This window comes from Triticum urartu, chromosome 6A (assembly GCF_056163025.1).
Source record: "Triticum urartu cultivar PI428250 chromosome 6A, HENAU_Tu73, whole genome shotgun sequence".
NCBI classification, from domain to species: Eukaryota; Viridiplantae; Streptophyta; class Magnoliopsida; order Poales; family Poaceae; genus Triticum; species Triticum urartu.
Window position 1 is genome coordinate 580,042,777 of NC_141878.1, and position 18,177 is coordinate 580,060,953.

Genomic DNA, 18,177 nt, shown 5'->3' on the forward strand with positions numbered 1-18,177 from the left:
GAGATACTACAGACACGATGTTCGTCAGTCAAGTAGGAATAGTACTTGCCAGATTAGAAGAGGATTCTCATTGTGGTGGTTTCTTCCTGTGAGCAACTGATGCACTATCTCATCTGGATCATCCCAAACAAAAGGAACAGAGCAAGAAACTTCTACCTAAACACACAACATAAATGATCTATCGCGTGAGTCAACTAAGATTGCATGAACAAGCACACAAAGGTCGAGCACAAAGAGGGCATGAAATCATATATATACCTCGTAGGACACACCCCAGGAGCTTCCCCCGGGAAAAACCTGCCTTGGAACGGGTGTGACATCAGCCAGCAAACCTAAGGAGTGGCCACGGCTGGGGGGGCAAAGATCCAACGAACGGGGAGAGGTGGACCCATGGGATCCAGACCTGCTCCTAGCCAGGGACGCCTCGCCTGGAGCGCTTATCCCATTTGAGGTGGATGTGGGAATTGCAGCGTGTAACTGGGAGCTGGGCGTTGGTCGGACTTAGGTCTCTTCCGTAATCTGTACTTATTTGGCGGCCACTGACCGGATTCCTGCCTGTCGCTGGCAAGCTGAAGGTCCGGTTGCCACCAGCAAGGAGACACGAGCAGCAAGGACCTCGCTTCTGATCGGCCCTTCATGGCTGCTTACAAAGGCAGAGCTTCACGTCAAAATTATTTAGTACTAAATTAACAGGATAATAAATAAAGAACTTGTAACTCATGTCGAGAAGGATTACATACCATGTTGATTCAGTTCCATAGAACTATGATTAGCATCAGTGCAAATTCTTTTACATGACAGTGCAGCAAATGTTGGGGTTTCGTAGTAATTTCAAAAAATTTCCTACGCACACGCAAGATCATGTGATGCATAGCAACGAGAGGGGAGAGTGTTGTCTACGTACCCAACGCAGACCAACTGCGGAAGCGCTGACACAACGTAGAGGAAGTAGTCGTACGTCTTCACGATCCAACCGATCAAGCACCGAAACTACGGCACCTCCGAGTTCGAGCACACGTACAGCTCGATGACGATCCCCGGACTCCGATCCAGCAAAGTGACGGGGAAGAGTTCCGTCAGCACGACGGCGTGGTGACGATCTTGATGCACTACAGCAGCAGGGCTTCGCCTAAACTTCGCTACAGTATTATCGAGGACTATGGTGGCAGGGGGCACCGCACACGGCTAAGGAATAGATCACATGGATCAACTTGTGTGTTTCTGGGGTGCCCCTGACTCCGTATATAAAGGACTAGAGGGGGGAGGCTGGCCGGCCATAGGAGGCGCGCCAGGAGAGTCCTACTCCCTCTGGGAGTAGGATTCCCCCCCCCCCAATCCTAGTTGGAATAGGATTCGCGGAGGGGGAAAAGAGAGGGGGGGGCCGGCCACCTCTCCTAGTCCTAATAGGACTAGGGGAGGGAGGGGGCGCGCAGCCCATCTAGGGCAGCCCCTTCTCTTTTCCACTAAGGCCCACTATGGCCCATATAGCTCCCGGGGGGTTCCGGTAACCTCCCGGTACTCCGGTAAAATCCCGATTTCACCCGGAACACTTCCGATGTCCAAACATAGGCTTCCAATATATCAATCTTTACGTCTCGACCATTTCGAGACTCCTCGTCATGTTCGTGATCACATCCGGGACTCCAACAACCTTCGGTACATCAAAATGCATAAACTCATAATATAACTGTCATCGTAACCTTAAGCGTGCGGACCCTACGGGTTCGAGAACAATGTAGACATGACCGAGACACGTCTCCGGTCAATAACCAACAGCGGGACCTGGATGCCCATATTGGCTCCTACATATTCTATGAAGATCTTTATCGGTCAGACCGCATAACAACATACGTTGTTTCCTTTGTCATCGGTATGTTACTTGCTCGAGATTCGATCATCGGTATTCCAATACCTAGTTCAATCTCGTTATCGGCAAGTCTCTTTACTCGTTCTGTAATACATCATCCCGCAACTAACTCATTTAGTTGCAATGCTTGCAAGGCTTTAAGTGATGTGCATTACCGAGAGGGCCCAGAGATACCTCCCCGACAATCGGAGTGACAAATCCTAATCTCGAAATACGTCAACCCAACATCTACCTTTGGAGACACCTGTAATGCTCCTTTATAATCACCCAGTTACGTTGTGACGTTTGGTAGCACCCAAAGTGTTCCTCCGGCAAACGGGAGTTGCATAATCTCATAGTTATAGGAACATGTATAAGTCATGAAGAAAGCAATAGCAACATACTAAACGATCGGGTGCTAAGCTAATGGAATGGGTCATGTCAATCAGATCATTCAACTAATGATGTGACCTCGTTAATCAAATAACAACTCATTGTTCATGGTTAGGAAACATAACCATCTTTAATTAACGAGCTAGTCCAGTAGAGGCATACTAGTGACACTTTGTTTGTCTATGTATTCACACATGTATTATGTTTCCGGTTAATACAATTCTAGCATGAATAATAAACATTTATCATGATTATAAGGAAATAAATAATAACTTTATTATTGCCTCTAGGGCATATTTCCTTCAGTCTCCCACTTGCACTAGAGTCAATAATCTAGATTACACGGTAATGATTCTAACACCCATGGAGTCTTGGTGCTGATCATGTTTTGCTCGTGGAAGAGGCTTAGTCAATGGGTCTGCAACATTCAGATCCGTATGTATCTTGCAAATCTCTATGTCTCCCACCTGGACTAGATCCCGGATGGAATTGAAGCGTCTCTTGATGTGCTTGGTTCTCTTGTGAAATCTGGATTCCTTTGCCAAGGCAATTGCACCAGTATTGTCACAAAAGATTTTCATTGGACCCGATGCACTAGGTATGACACCTAGATCGGATATGAACTCCTTCATCCAGACTCCTTCGTTTGCTGCTTCCGAAGCAGCTATGTACTCCGCTTCACATGTAGATCCCGCTACGACGCTTTGTTTAGAACTGCACCAACTGACAGCTCCACCGTTTAATGTAAACACGTATCCGGTTTGCGATTTAGAATCGTCCGGATCAGTGTCAAAGCTTGCATCAACGTAACGAGCTCTTTGTCACCTCCATATACGAGAAGCATATCCTTAGTCCTTTTCAGGTATTTCAGGATGTTCTTGACCGCTGTCCAGTGATCCACTCCTGGATTACTTTGGTACCTCCCTGCTAGACTTATAGCAAGGCACACATCAGGTCTAGTACACAGCATTGCATACATGATAGATCCTATTGCTGATGCATAGGGAACATCTTTCATATTCTCTCTATCTTCTGCAGTGGTCGGGCATTGAGTCTTACTCAATTTCACACCTTGTAACACAGGGAATCCTTTCTTTGCTTGATCCATTTTGAACTTTTTCAAAATTTTGTTAAGGTATGTTGTTTGTGAAAGTCCAATCAAGTGTCTTGATCTATCTCTATAGATCTTAATGCCTAATATGTAAGCAGCTTCACCGAGGTCTTTCATTGAAAAACTCTTATTAGAGTATCACTTTATGCTATCCAGAAATTCTATATCATTTCCAATTAACAATATGTCATCCACATATAATATCAGAAATGCTACAGAGCTCCCACTCACTTTCTTGTAAATACAGGCTTCTCCAAAAGTCTGTATAAAACCAAATGCTTTGATCACACTATCGAAACGTTTATTCCAACTCCGAGAGGCTTGCACCAGTCCATAAATGGATCGCTAGAGCTTGCACACTTTGTTAGCTCCCTTTTGATCGACAAAACCTTCTGGTTGCATCATATACAACTCTTCTTCCAGAAATCCATTCAGGAATGCAGTTTTGACATCCATCTGCCAAATTTCATAATCATAAAATGCGGCAATTGCTAACATGATTCGGACAGACTTAAGCATCGCTACGAGTGAAAAGGTCTCATCGTAGTCAATCCCTTGAACTTGCCGAAAACCTTTCGCGACAAGTCGAGCTTTGTAGATAGTAACATTATCGTCAGCGTCAGTCTTCTTCTTGAAGATCCATTTATTCTCAATTGCTTGCCGATCAACGGGCAAGTCAACCAAAGTCCATACTTTGTTCTCATACATGGATCCCATCTCAGATTTCATGGCTTCAAGCCACTTTGCGGAATCTGGGCTCACCATCGCTTCTTCATAGTTCGTAGGTTCATCATGATCTAGTAGCATGACTTCCAGAACGGGATTACCGTACCACTCTGGTGCGGATCTTACTTTGGTTGATCTACGAGGTTCAGTAGTATCTTGTTATGAAGTTTCATGATCATCCTCATTAGCTTCCTCACTAACTGGTGTAGGTGTCATAGAAACAGTTTTCTGTGATGCACTACTTTCCAATAAGGGAGCAGGTATAGTTACCTCGTCAAGTTCTACTTTCCTCCCACTCACTTCTTTCGAGAGAAACTCCTTCTCCAGAAAGTTTCCGAATTTAGCAACAAAAGTCTTGCCTTCGGATCTGTGATAGAAGGTGTATCCAATAGTTTCCTTTGGATATCCTATGAAGACACATTTCTCCGATTTGGGTTCGAGCTTATCAGGTTGAAGCTTTTTCACATAAGCATCGCAGTCCCAAACTTTCAGAAACGACAACTTTGGTTTCTTGCCAAACCACAGTTCATAAGGCGTCGTCTCAACGGATTTTGATGGTGCCCTATTTAACGTGAATGCGGCCGTCTCTAGAGCGTATCCCCAAAACGATAGCGGTAAATCAGTAAGAGACATCATAGATCGCACCATATCCAGTAAAGTATGATTACGATGTTCGGACACACCATTACGCTGAGGTGTTCTGGGTGGCGTGAGTTGCGAAACTATTCCACAATTTTTCAAATGTACACCAAACTCGTAACTCAAATATTCTCCTCCACGATCAGATCGTAGAAACTTTATTTTCTTGTTACGATGATTTTCAACTTCACTCTGAAATTCTTTGAACTTTTCAAATGTTTCAGATTTATATTTCATTAAGTAGATATACCCATATCTGCTTAAATCATCTGTGAAGGTAAGAAAATAACGATATCCGCCACGAGCCTCAATATTCATCGGACCACATACATCTGTATGTATGATTTCCAACAAATCTGTTGCTCTCTCCATAGTACCGGAGAACGGCGTTTTGGTCATCTTGCCTATGAGGCACGGTTCGCAAGTACCAAGTGATTCATAATCAAGTGGTTCCAAAAGTCCATCAGTATGGAGTTTCTTCATGCGCTTTACACCGATATGACCTAAACGGCAATGCCACAAATAAGTTGCACTATCATTATCAACTCTGCATCTTTTGGCTTCAACATTATGAATATGTATGTTACTACTATCGAGATTCAACAAGAATAGACCACTCTTCAAGGGTGCATGACCCTAAAAGATATTACTCATATAAATAGAACAACCATTATTCTCTGATTTAAATGAATAACCGTCTCGCATCAAACAAGATCCAGATATAATGTTCATGCTTAACGCTGGCACCAAATAACAATTATTTAGGTCTAATACTAATCCCGAAGGTAGATGTAGAGGTAGCGTGCCGACTGCGATCACATCGACTTTGGAACCGTTTCCCACGCGCATCGTCACCTCGTCCTTAACCAATCTTCGCTTGATCCGTAGTCCCTGTTTCGAGTTGCAAATATTAGCAACAGAACCAGTATCAAATACCCAGGTGCTACTGCGAGCATTAGTAAGGTACACATCAATAACATGTATATCACATATACCTTTGTTCACCTTGCCATCCTTCTTATCCGCCAAATACTTGGGGCAGTTCCACTTCCAATGACCAGTCTGCTTGCAATAGAAGCACTCAGTTTCAGGCTTAGGTGCAGGCTTGGGTTTCTTCTCTTGAGTAGCAACTTGCTTGCCGTTCTTTTTGAAGTTCCCCTTCTTCTTCCCTTTGCCTTTTTTCTTGAAACTAGTGGTCTTGTTGACCATCAACACTTGATGCTCCTTCTTGATTTCTACCTCCGCAGCTTTCAGCATCGCGAAGAGCTCGGGAATAGTCTTGTTCATCCCTTGCATATTATAGTTCATCACGAAGCTCTTGTAGCTTGGTGGCAGTGATTGAAGAATTCTGTCAATGACGCTATCAGCTGGAAGATTAACTCCCAATTGAATCAAGTGATTATTATACCCAGACATTTTGAGTATATGCTCACTGACAGAACTGTTCTCCTCCATCTTGCAGCTATAGAACTTATTGGAGACTTCATATCTCTCAATTCGGGCATTTGCTTGAAATATTAACTTCAACTCCTGGAACATCTCATATGCTCCATGACGTTCAAAACGTCGTTGAAGTCCCGATTCTAAGCCGTAAAGCATGGCACACTGAACTATCGAGTAGTCATCAGCTTTGCTCTGCCAGACGTTCATAACATCCGGCGTTGCTCCTGCAGCAGGCCTGGCACCCAGCGGTGCTTCCAGGACGTAATTCTTCTGTGCAGCAATGAGGATAATCCTCAAGTTACGGACCCAGTCCGTGTAATTGCTACCATCATCTTTCAACTTATCTTTCTCAAGGAACGCATTAAAATTCAACGGAACAACAGCACGAGACATCTATCTACAATCAAACATAAACAAGCAAGATACTAATCAGGTACTAAGTTTCATGATAAATTTAAGTTCAGTTTAATCTAGTTAATTAAGGAACTCCCACTTAGATAGACATCCCTCTAATCCTCTAAGTGATTACGTGATCCAAATCAACTAAACCATAACCGATCATCACGTGAGATGGAGTAGTTTTCAATAGTGAACATCGTTATGTTGATCATATCTACTATATGATTCACGCTCGAACTTTCGGTCTCCGTGTTCCGAGGCCATATCTGTATATGCTTGGCTCGTCAAGTATAACCTGAGTATTCCGCGTGTGTAACTGTTTTCCACCCGTTGTATTTGAACGTAGAACCTATCACACCCGATCATCACGTGGTGTCTCAGCACGAAAAACTTTCGCAACGGTGCATACTCAGGGAGAACACTTCTTGATAATTTAGTGAGAGATCATCTTATAATGCTACCATCAATCAAAGCAAGATAAGATGCATAAAAGGATAAACATCACATGCAATCAATATAAGTGATATGATATGGCCATCATCATCTTGTGCTTGTGATCTCCATCTCCGAAGCACCGTCGTGACCACCATCGTCACCGGCGTGACACCTTGATCTCCATCGTAGCATCGTTGTCGTCTCGCCAAGCTTATGCTTCCACGACTATCACTACCGCTTAGTAAAGCATTACATCGTGATTTCATTGCATACAATAAAACGACAACCATAAGGCTCCTGCCAGTTGCCGATAACTCGGTTACAAAACATGATCATCTCATACAATAAAATTCAGCATCATGTCTTGACCATATCACATCACAACATGCCCTGCAAAAACAAGTTAGACGTCCTCTACTTTGTTGTTGCAAGTTTTACGTGGCTGCTACGGGCTTAAGTAAGAATCAATCTCACCTACGCATCAAAACCACAACGATAGTTTGTCAAATAGACTCTGTTTTAACCTTCGCAAGGACCGGGCGTAGCCATACTTGGTTCAACTAAAGTTGGAGAGACAGTCGCCCGCAAGCCACCTATGTGCAAAGCACGTCGGGGGAACCGGTCTCGCGTAAGCGTACGCGTAATGTTGGTCCGGGTCGTCTCGTCCAACAATGCCGCCGAACCAAAGTATGACATGCTGGTATGCAGTATGACTTATATCGCCCACAACTCACTTGTGTTCTACTCGTGCATATAACATCAATATAAATAACCTAGGCTCGGATGCCACTGTTGGGGTTTCGTAGTAATTTCAAAAAAATTCCTACGCACACGCAAGATCATGTGATGCATAGCAACGAGAGGGGAGAGTGTTGTCTACGTACCCAACGCAGACCGACTACGGAAGCGCTGACACAACATAGAGGAAGTAGTTGTACGTCTTCACGATCCAACCGAACAAGCACCGAAACTACGGCACCTCCGAGTTCGAGCACACGTACAGCTCGATGACGATCCCCGGACTCCGATCCAGCAAAGTGACGGGGAAGAGTTCCGTCAGCACGATGGCGTGGTGACGATCTTGATGCACTACAGCAGCAGGGCTTCGCCTAAACTCCGCTACAGTATTATCGAGGACTATGGTGGCAGGGGGCACCGCACATGGCTAAGGAATAGATCACGTGGATCAACTTGTGTGTTTCTGGGGTGCCGCTGCCTCCGTATATAAAGGACTAGAGGGGGGAGGCTGGCCGGCCATAGGAGGCGCGCCAGGAGAGTCCTACTCCCTCTGGGAGTAGGATCCCCCCCCCAATCCTAGTTGGAATAGGATTCGCGGAGGGGGAAAAGAGAGAGGGGGGGCGGCCACCTCTCCTAGTCCTAATAGGACTAGGGGAGGGAGGGGGGCGCGCAGCCCATCTAGGGCAGCCCCTTCTCTTTTCCACTAAGGCCCACTATGGCCCATATAGCTCCCGGGGGGTTCCGGTAACCTCCCGGTACTCCGGTAAAATCCCGATTTCACCCGGAACACTTCCGATGTCCAAACATAGGCTTCCAATATATCAATCTTTACGTCTCGACCATTTCGAGACTCCTCGTCATGTTCGTGATCACATCCGGGACTCCGAACAACCTTCGGTACATCAAAATGCATAAACTCATAATATAACTGTCATCGTAACCTTAAGCGTGCGGACCCTACGGGTTCGAGAACAATGTAGACATGACCGAGACACGTCTCCGGTCAATAACCAACAGCGGGACCTGGATGCCCATATTGGCTCCTACATATTCTATGAAGATCTTTATCGGTCAGACCGCATAACAACATACGTTGTTTCCTTTGTCATCGGTATGTTACTTGCCCGAGATTCGATCGTCGGTATTCCAATACCTAGTTCAATCTCGTTACCGGCAAGTCTCTTTACTCGTTCTGTAATACATCATCCCGCAACTAACTCATTTAGTTGCAATGCTTGCAAGGCTTTAAGTGATGTGCATTACCGAGAGGGCCCAGAGATACCTCTCCGACAATCGGAGTGACAAATCCTAATCTCGAAATACGCCAACCCAACATCTACCTTTGGAGACACCTGTAATGCTCCTTTATAATCACCCAGTTACATTGTGACGTTTGGTAGCACCCAAAGTGTTCCTCCGGCAAACGGGAGTTGCATAATCTCATAGTTATAGGAACATGTATAAGTCATGAAGAAAGCAATAGCAACATACTAAACGATCGGGTGCTAAGCTAATGGAATGGGTCATGTCAATCAGATCATTCAACTAATGATGTGACTTCGTTAATCAAATAACAACTCATTGTTCATGGTTAGAAAACATAACCATCTTTGATTAACGAGCTAGTCCAGTAGAGGCATACTAGTGACACTTTGTTTGTCTATGTATTCACACATGTATTATGTTTCCGGTTAATACAATTCTAGCATGAATAATAAACATTTATCATGATTATAAGGAAATAAATAATAACTTTATTATTGCCTCTAGGGCATATTTCCTTCAGCAAATTCATGTACCGAAAAACGACCCTCAACTAAACAGACAATGTGACTATTTGCATACATTAAAACAAATGCTTTTGCTTGTTGATATCAGGTTATGCTCAAGGTCAAGACTTCAAGCAAGTACAACTAACTGCTGTTGTTTAATCCTAAAAAAATACTGATGTTGTTCAATCCCTAAAATAAGAACTATATCAGACAAGACACAAATGGTAGTGCCGTATACAAATGTATCTATCTGCTGCAGTATAAGTATGAACAGAGAAAATGAAAGAAGCACGCATATTCTTTATATGCAGAAGCACATATACTATGCTTGAAAATGAGAGTTAGTGGTGATATTTACCTGATTGGAAATTCAGAGCTTTTCATATAGCAATTGAGATAGATGAAAGGAGCAGCACGACCTCATCCATCTCTTCCTTGGTGGATCTGAGTTGCACAAAATTCAGATAGATAAAAGAGCAGCACGGCTTACTGCTGTTTGTTTATCACGACTGGATCTCATCTGCAGAAAATTCAGATAGGAGGAAAAGACCAGCAGTCCAGCACAGTCTGCTACTATTTGTTCATCACGGCTGGGTCTCATCTGCATCCACACGGACTGGCCATCGAACGCCTACCTCCGCTCCCGTGAAGTGCAGCCATGGCGAGCCGCCACCAGTCGCCTCCTCCAGCCTTCCGACAAGGCCAACGCCTCCACCAGCCGCCTCGAAGTCTCCACAGCCCGCCCCTCCCCTAATCCTTCGTCCGCCGGACTCGACGGAGTGACGCTCGCACTCGAAAGCAGCAGCAGCTTGCCTAAGGCTGCGTCTCCAACCGCCCGCAGCCGCAGCCTCGCATGGTGCCCAAGCGCTCGATATTCGCCGGTGAGCAGCAGAATCCCCGCCGGCCAATCCCTTTCCCTTCTCTCTCCCATCTCCCTTTAAATCTCGCCCCGCCATCTTCCCCTGCAGGAGCTCACCGAGCAACCATGGCACCACCCCGAACTCTGGATCCGGCGCCGCCCAACCTCGTCGGCCTTCCGCGCGCCTCTCTGACCCTCCTCTGTCTGTATCCGTCCGTTGGCAGCTGCCTGTCGCCGTTCTCCACGGTGGGAGGCAGGAGGCGGCCGGCGGAGCACGGTGAGATGGGGCGGCGCAGGAGGCGGCCGGCGGAGCACGGTGAGATGGGGCGGCGCAGGAGGCGGCCGGCGGAGCTCAGCGAGGCAGGGCAGCGCAGGAGGCGGCCGGCGGAGCGCGGGGAGGTAGGGCGGCGCAGGAGGCCGCCGGCGGAGCGAGGTGAGGCAGGGCAGGAGGCGGGCGGCGGAGGACGGTGAGGCGGGGCGGCGCAGAAGGCGGCCGGTGGAGCGCTTCGAGGCGGGGCGGGACAGGAGGCCGCCGGCGGAGCGCAGCGAGGCAGGGCAGGAGGCGGGACGAAGCGCAGCGCGGAGAGGGGGAGCACGGGGCTGGCTTTTTTTTTCCTTCGTACCGATTCGGGCTGACTTATGATGAGGACTACGGGTCGAATAACTACAACAGCAGGGACTTTTTTGCAAAAACTCTGACGACGTACCACCAGAAGCAATCGGTGGTTTATTATTAATTAGGGAGAGATGAAGACTTGAGAGATGGAGATTGGGGAGGACGAGGGGGCAAAAGGAAGAAACGACGACCAAGGGAACCGTGGACCTAAAAAATCGAAAGTGAACAAATTTGAGCTCTTGGTCCAGGGCGTTTAATCTTGATGATGCTTTTAAAAAAAAAATTGTTTATACTTTTTAAAATATTTAACTATATATATATATATTAAAAAACTCTTCAAAAAACAATTGGAAAATGTTGAATAAGTATTTGACACATGTTGAACAAGTATTTGAATTTTTTAAAAGAGTATTTGACAAAATGTTGAACAAATATTTGAAAAACAATGTTGCTAATGTATAAAAAATGTTGAACAAGTATTTGACAAAATGTTGAACAAGTATTTAGAAAATGTTGAACAAGTATTTAAAAAAATGTTGATCATGCATATAAGAATGTAAAAGTAAAAATAAAAAGAAACAAAGGATGAAAAAAAAGAAATCCGATGAAACAAAAGAACGGACGAAAGAAAGAATGTAGAATGAAAAAAATCATTAAAAAAACAAAGAGAAACCGAAAGAAAAACAAACTGTAATAACGAAAAAACAAAAAAAAAGAAGCCGAGAAAGAAAAAAAACTCGGGTCTTTTACCTCAATTAGATTGTGACTCCTTTGTAAATACGAAGTCAAAAGTGGCGCAGTGGCTAGCTACTCTACGCATTATCTCAATGACCCAGGTTTGACCCCCTCGCGCCCTCATTTTGTGCTACTTTTTCTATTTCTCTATGCCCTAGTGGCCCCGCCCGACTAGTAGAAACGCTTCAGTGAGAGAAACATTCGGGCTCGCTGAATGTGAGAAATAGTCCTCGTGAGGGGAGCCCCTATTTAACGCGTGAGGCGCCCCCGAGTTGCGGCAGCGCGCATTCTCCAGCCCTCCTGCGCGCCCTGTTGGGCCGACCATGTGCGAGGCAGGGCACTCCTTTTTTTTGTTTTTCATTCTTTTATATTTTTTATTTTCTAATCTTATTATTATAGGTTAAAATAATTCGGGATCACAACAAGTTCTATTTTTTTAAAAAACTACGAATTGTTTAAAAAAAAGTTCTTGACTTCAAAATATGTTCGCGATTTAAAAAAGAATGAACATTTTTTAAATTTTATTTAAACAACTATGAGCATTTTTTAATACCGATGAACAATTATTTTTATTTTATGAACAATATTTGAACTTGATGAACAAAGTTTGTATCCAAGAACTTTTTTCTAAAAAAATGTGAACAAATATTTAATTTGATGAAGTTTTTCCAAAAAAGTGAACAAAAATAGAATTTGATGAACATATTTTTAGTTCAATGAACAAATTTTGAATTTTTATGAACATTTTTAAAATCCGATGGACAATATATGAATTCTTGAAAAAGAATTTATACATGGTAGAATATTTTTTGAATTTGATGAACAAACAAATGTCACAAATTTGAAAAGAAAAATTGCAAAAGTAGTGAAAATGTAAAGAAGAGAAAAAATAGAAAAAAGGGAAAAGAAAGAAAAAAAGAAAATAAATAAAAAGAAAAAGGAAAACAGAAAAGAAAAGAAAAAAGAAAAAGAAAAGGAGAAAAAAACCGATAGAGAAGACATAAAAAAAAGGGGGTTTTGGGAAGGTTCTACATTCCCAAAATAGGTGGGGGAGTAAACCGCATAATGGGCCGACCCACACGAACGACCTGCGCGCCAAATAGGAGCTGCCCGATACTAGGGCATCGAGGCGCTGCTGCGGCATCGTCTGTTCTGGATCGCCGGCGCCCGCCGATCGATTCGATCCTTGACGCCTGCCGTCGTCGATGGCAACCAACAGCGACACGCATGCATGATGCATTGTGAACACTCCAAGCCTGACTTGCTTCACGGCGCAGCAGCGCGGCACCCGAGTGCATTTGCACCCAAATCTCGTGATTCGTGGGTGTTCTTTCTATTTTTCTTAATTTCTGATTTCTTTAAAGTGCCTTTACTTCTTAATTTCTAATTTCTTTAAAGTGCCTTCACAAGTAGTTTTAATGTAGTATATCTACCGACATAGGAAGTCGGTGGCAATCGACAGGAGCAAGTTCTGAACTCACGTTAGTCGTTCTTCGTCAGCATCTGACTTGCAGTGGAACTTCCCGTCCTTACTTACAACCTCATTACTGATGATTTTGGCCAACACATTTTGGATGCGCTTATGCTCAATTGAGAATTCCCCTATGTTCATGCCCCTCTCCTTCTCCTCAAACCACTGGATGGTTTGGCTATGATTTTGTAAAAAAGATATTGTGCAAAAAGTCGTCTATGATGACCATGATACAATAGCCAAACCTTGGAACCTTCTTCAGTTTGGTTCGAGACTTCTGATGGTCTCTCGTGACTCATGAGCGTTCTTTCTATTTTTCTTCAATTCGCCTTTGTAGAACTGCCGCTATAGAATTCTAAGTGAAACAAAACCCAGATTTTATGCCTCAGCTTTTTAGGAGGTACACACATACATCATTAATTAATTTATAAACCCATTGTTCTTCTTCAAATATCATACCCTTCCTACATGTCAGAGGCAAAAACCCGCACACAGAAAGTTCCCTATAAAAGGAGCTAAAAATAAATATATAATTCAGCTCGAGGAAGAATCATGAAGCCTTTCCCCCGAATTGGAGGTAATCACACATATAAAATTAATATCTATAAATCTAGTTATTCTTCTGTAAATATAAAAGTGATGATAAGATGCAACTGTCTACGAAGCAAGTAGTTGAAGAACTAATCGAGAAGAATCAACTGGGCACAAAATCCATAAATTTGAAGGAATGAAGTTTTTATCCTTCCACAAATAAGATGATTTTGTGTATTATGACACACCAAAATGAAGAATCCTAGAAAGACTAACGGCATGAACGGCAACCTTGTTACAAAAGGCAACAAGGATGAGGTTGATGTGGACAAAATCAGAGAATAATAAATTAATCCTCCATCTTTGATGAGCTGATACACATCAATGATGTTTATCTAGAGCAAAGTCATCTAAGTGTCTCGACCAACGACAATGTCAATTAAGAAACTGACGAGTGCTTGGGCGAACATGTACTATTTACAGACTTGTTTGAAACCAAAATATTCATATTGGTGTTTTAAAATTGATGTGTTTTTTGTGTTTCTTAATTGGCTCCTTAATGCATGCATCGAGTTACTTAGGGCCAACAAACTTGAAGATGTGAGAAAGGACGAAAAGGTTTATCTTGAAAGATCGACCAAGGTCTAGCTTCTAAAATTTGATGGGCTTCCTAACATAGAAAATGAGATATTGGCATGGGGATGTTAGCTTTGCACATGAGATGGTAGGAACTACCCTATACAAAAGATCTAACATATATTTATTTATTTTGCATATGAAGGCCGAAAACTAATTTTATGTTTCAGATATTCTCCCAATGAATATGTAGAACATGCATGTTATTGGCCGCACTGAACATACTAGAAAGGCGGATCTAGATCCTTGACTCCATGCTTAATGAGAAAGGGAGCCTTCGCCAAACAATGAATTGCGATATAGATATACTAGGTGTTATGTATGGGTCGTATGATTTAATTGTTTGACAATGTCATAATATGATGGTTGACACTTGTATGATTTGTAGTCCTTAGGTATGGAAGCGCACGAACCTGTCTCTAAGATGGAAAGTTGTCCAAAGAAAACTTGTCTGACTCATCGTTACTGTCAACATGGACGGTTGTTATTCAAAACAACCCAGATTAGTCAGATGGGTACGTGCACAATTATCAAATTTTGTTTCCCCAACAAAATTAGTACGACCACACACTAACAATAATCATTATTTATTCACATTGTATATGTGGCCTATTTTTTATATTAAGAACATAGAATCCTGGATAGGAAACAAGCTAACTGATCAATTTGACCAGGTAAACATACGCAATATTTTCAACAACACTGGTCGTTTCATCAGTAGTAACCCTTTCCACTTGGATAGGTCCACATTGACAAACTTGCAATGAAACTACTAGCTATATTGGTTAGCTCACCACTTAACAAGATGAGGAAGCGCTACCATGAAGCAACAAACATAATGGACCCGGACAGAGGGAGTACATATACAACTAACCCTACATAATGAAAAACCAAGCGACACATGTTTTGAAGCAACCCAAATTCGCCAAAAGAAGAAGAAGATAAGCTCCTAACGAAAATGTCACTACTTTAAAATATTCCTAGCTGAAACACAAATCCCGTAATTATTATTTTTGAAATATCCATAGTTGAGCTACTCCATTTGTCAATTTGTAATGTCAACAATCTCTCCACTACGTACAAACCTGCCACCAGTGTTCAAGTCCTAGGATCATACCTTTCTGAATTTATTTCAAACCTTTTGATGATGTGCGTTTAGTGGGTGAAGACATTCCTCCGTCGACTATGAAAGTGTCCGTGACGACTTTGTCAATCTTAAATTGATGTGCCGCTCAATCTTCGAAAAATACCCATATGATAGGATGTGTGGGCGCGCGTTCATAGGTGTGAGTATATGTGCATAATATATATATGAGCGCGTCTGTAGTGTGTTAAGAAAACAGTCTCTCAACCGATCAGCATCCCCGGACTTGATTTTGTTCGAAGATTCCCAAGACAACGTGACTTGATTCGCCACTAGTCGCAGGTGCCCACCGCTTTGGCGACGTTGCCACATTGTCGTTATCCCTTAGTCATACAACTTGCCACTAGTTCCAGGAGCAGTGTACCTTCTATGCACATTAATCTGGAAAATAATATTTTCAAAAGGGCAGGCTTCTATTGCACACTAATCTGGAGAATTATACTTTCAAAAGGACACGAGTTCCATAAGATTGATATATTCCATCCAACGAATTCTGATTTGATTGGTGTTTTCTTTTATCAAATAAACGAGGTTGTAACCCCGGCCTCTGATTGAATTGTTCAGGGTCGACATCCATCGACACTTAGGACCATTCTAAAATACACTCAGGACACATTGTTCAGGGATAACACTGCCTAGCCGCATAATCACAAATTCACAATCGACGATGCCAAACAAGCGAGCGGACGTGTTAAGCGGGAAACAGTAATAGTACATGGCTTACTAGTGGAGTGCGCATCTACAAACACGCACTAACCGGACCATTCTAAAATATATAAAAAAGGGGACAACTTGCTAGTGCTGTATGCATATATGCACGCTCTACTAGTAATCTATGCATCATTAAATACCAATACTTTTTATTTGGAAGTCCAAATTAAGTGACTTTTCAAAATTTGTAAAATAAATAGATATCTAATAGAACAAGTTTTATTTCCTGTTTAACATGTTTAGATTTTATAAAATTAAATATCAATAATATGCAAATAAATATTAATTCTAATTTTCTCAAGCAAACGTTTGAATTCATTTTATTCATCATCGGTTTGTCTTGAAACTTTTTCTGTGCTCAACATACAACATTTCATCTTCCATGTCATTTTTGTTCTATTTTTCTGAATCTGTTTAATCTATTTAAGTCATTAAGTGCATTTCTCAGTATTTAATGGATACATTTCAAATTTGAACTGCAAGCACACGTTATCATATGTGCTTCTTAGTTATAATTTCCTTCATTTTTTGAAAAAGAGGTTGAAAGCCCCAACCTCTACATCAGTGTGATGCATTATTATAAGGTTTACAGCATCAGAGAATGACAAAGGAAATTTTTTACAAGCATGCATGCGGACGTGGTAAATCTGTAGAAGCTCTTCCTCTACCAATCTAGATTTTTTACAAGCATGCACGCTGACGTGGCACGATGACGGGGATATGACCCCTGCTCTGCAGGCATATCACAGTGTCGTAGAAGCTTGTCCTCATGTCAGTGAACTCCAGCCCCAAGTCCCTGAGCCTCTGGTTCGAGAACCTGTACGGGCTCGCTGTTGGCTTGCCGTCGTCTTCACACTTGGCCGTGACGGGGTACTGCGGGTAGAGGTCCCTGAGGAGGCCGACGAAGTCGGCGCGGTGCAGCACGGCGCTGACGCAGAGGTAGCGATGGCCGCGGGCGTCTGGGTGCTCGTAGACGAGAGCGTGCGCGCGAGCGACGTCCCGGACATCAATGTAGCCGGTGACGGTGTTCTGGTAGGCCGGCTTGGCGCCCGTGAGGAAGCGGGCGACGTGGTCGGTGCTATAGTTGAGTGTCTGCTGTAGGGAAGGACCGATCGTCACGGCCGGCACAACCACGGCCAGCTCCAGGCCCCTCCTAGCCGCCTCCTCCGTCGCCGCGACCTCCGCCATCATCTTGGCGCAGCAGTACAGGTTCTGCGCACGAGGATTGGTTTGTTTAGTTCACTGGCGAGAAAGATATATGCATGGGGGCACATGGAGTCGAGCTTGATCACACTTACGCCGGTTTGTTTGCAGTAGTCATAGTCGCTCCAGCACGACTCGTCGAGGACGATGTCGGGGCTCCGGTTGGGGTCCATGTGCACGGCGCCGTAGGATGAAGTGAACACCACACGCCGCACGCCCGCGTCCGCCGCCGCGTTGATCACGTTCATCGTTCCCTCCACGGCCGTCGGCACGAGCTCCTGCAAGCGCAGCATGGGCAAGTAAGTGCTCCATGTCCATGCTACGCGGCGCGCATCTTAAGGTCTCAGAAGAGCAGAGGAGGCAGTGAGCTAACGGGATCGTTGGAGACCGGGGAGGCGACGTGGAAGACGCCGTGACATCCTTGGAACACGTCGGAGAGGCCGTCGTAGTGAAGCACATTGGCACGGCACAGGGTGAGCCTCTCCTGGGCGCCATCCAGCGCCAGCAAGTGCGCATTCTTGCGGTCAGCTTCACCAACAAATTGAAGCAATCAGTCAAGCAAAGGGATGGAAATGCGAGATAGCTGGATGGACCAATGCTTGCGCCTACAGGGATCCCTGGCGGTTCCCCTGACGTGGTAGCCACGGAGGAGGAGCTCCTTCACCACCCAAGAGCCGATGAAGCTCCCCGCCCCGGTCACGCAAACCAAGTGCTTCTCGTCGCCATTACCGCCGGCCGCTTTGGAGCTGGACTGCATGGTGATGGTCGA

The 18,177-nt window shown here is 44.1% G+C and overlaps 1 protein-coding gene across 1 annotated transcript; it reads right to left on the minus strand.

Moving 5' to 3' along the window:
- Positions 1 to 16,886: 16,886 nt before the first annotated feature.
- LOC125512965 (cinnamoyl-CoA reductase 1-like) lies at positions 16,887 to 18,177 on the minus strand. The gene is made up of 4 exons (XM_087527316.1): positions 18,018 to 18,177; positions 17,782 to 17,936; positions 17,504 to 17,686; positions 16,887 to 17,417 (listed from the first exon to the last, which is right to left on the minus strand). Exons 1-4 carry the CDS (start codon positions 18,163 to 18,165, stop codon positions 16,887 to 16,889), a joined length of 1,017 nt encoding a protein of 338 aa, XP_087383442.1. The 5' UTR covers positions 18,166 to 18,177.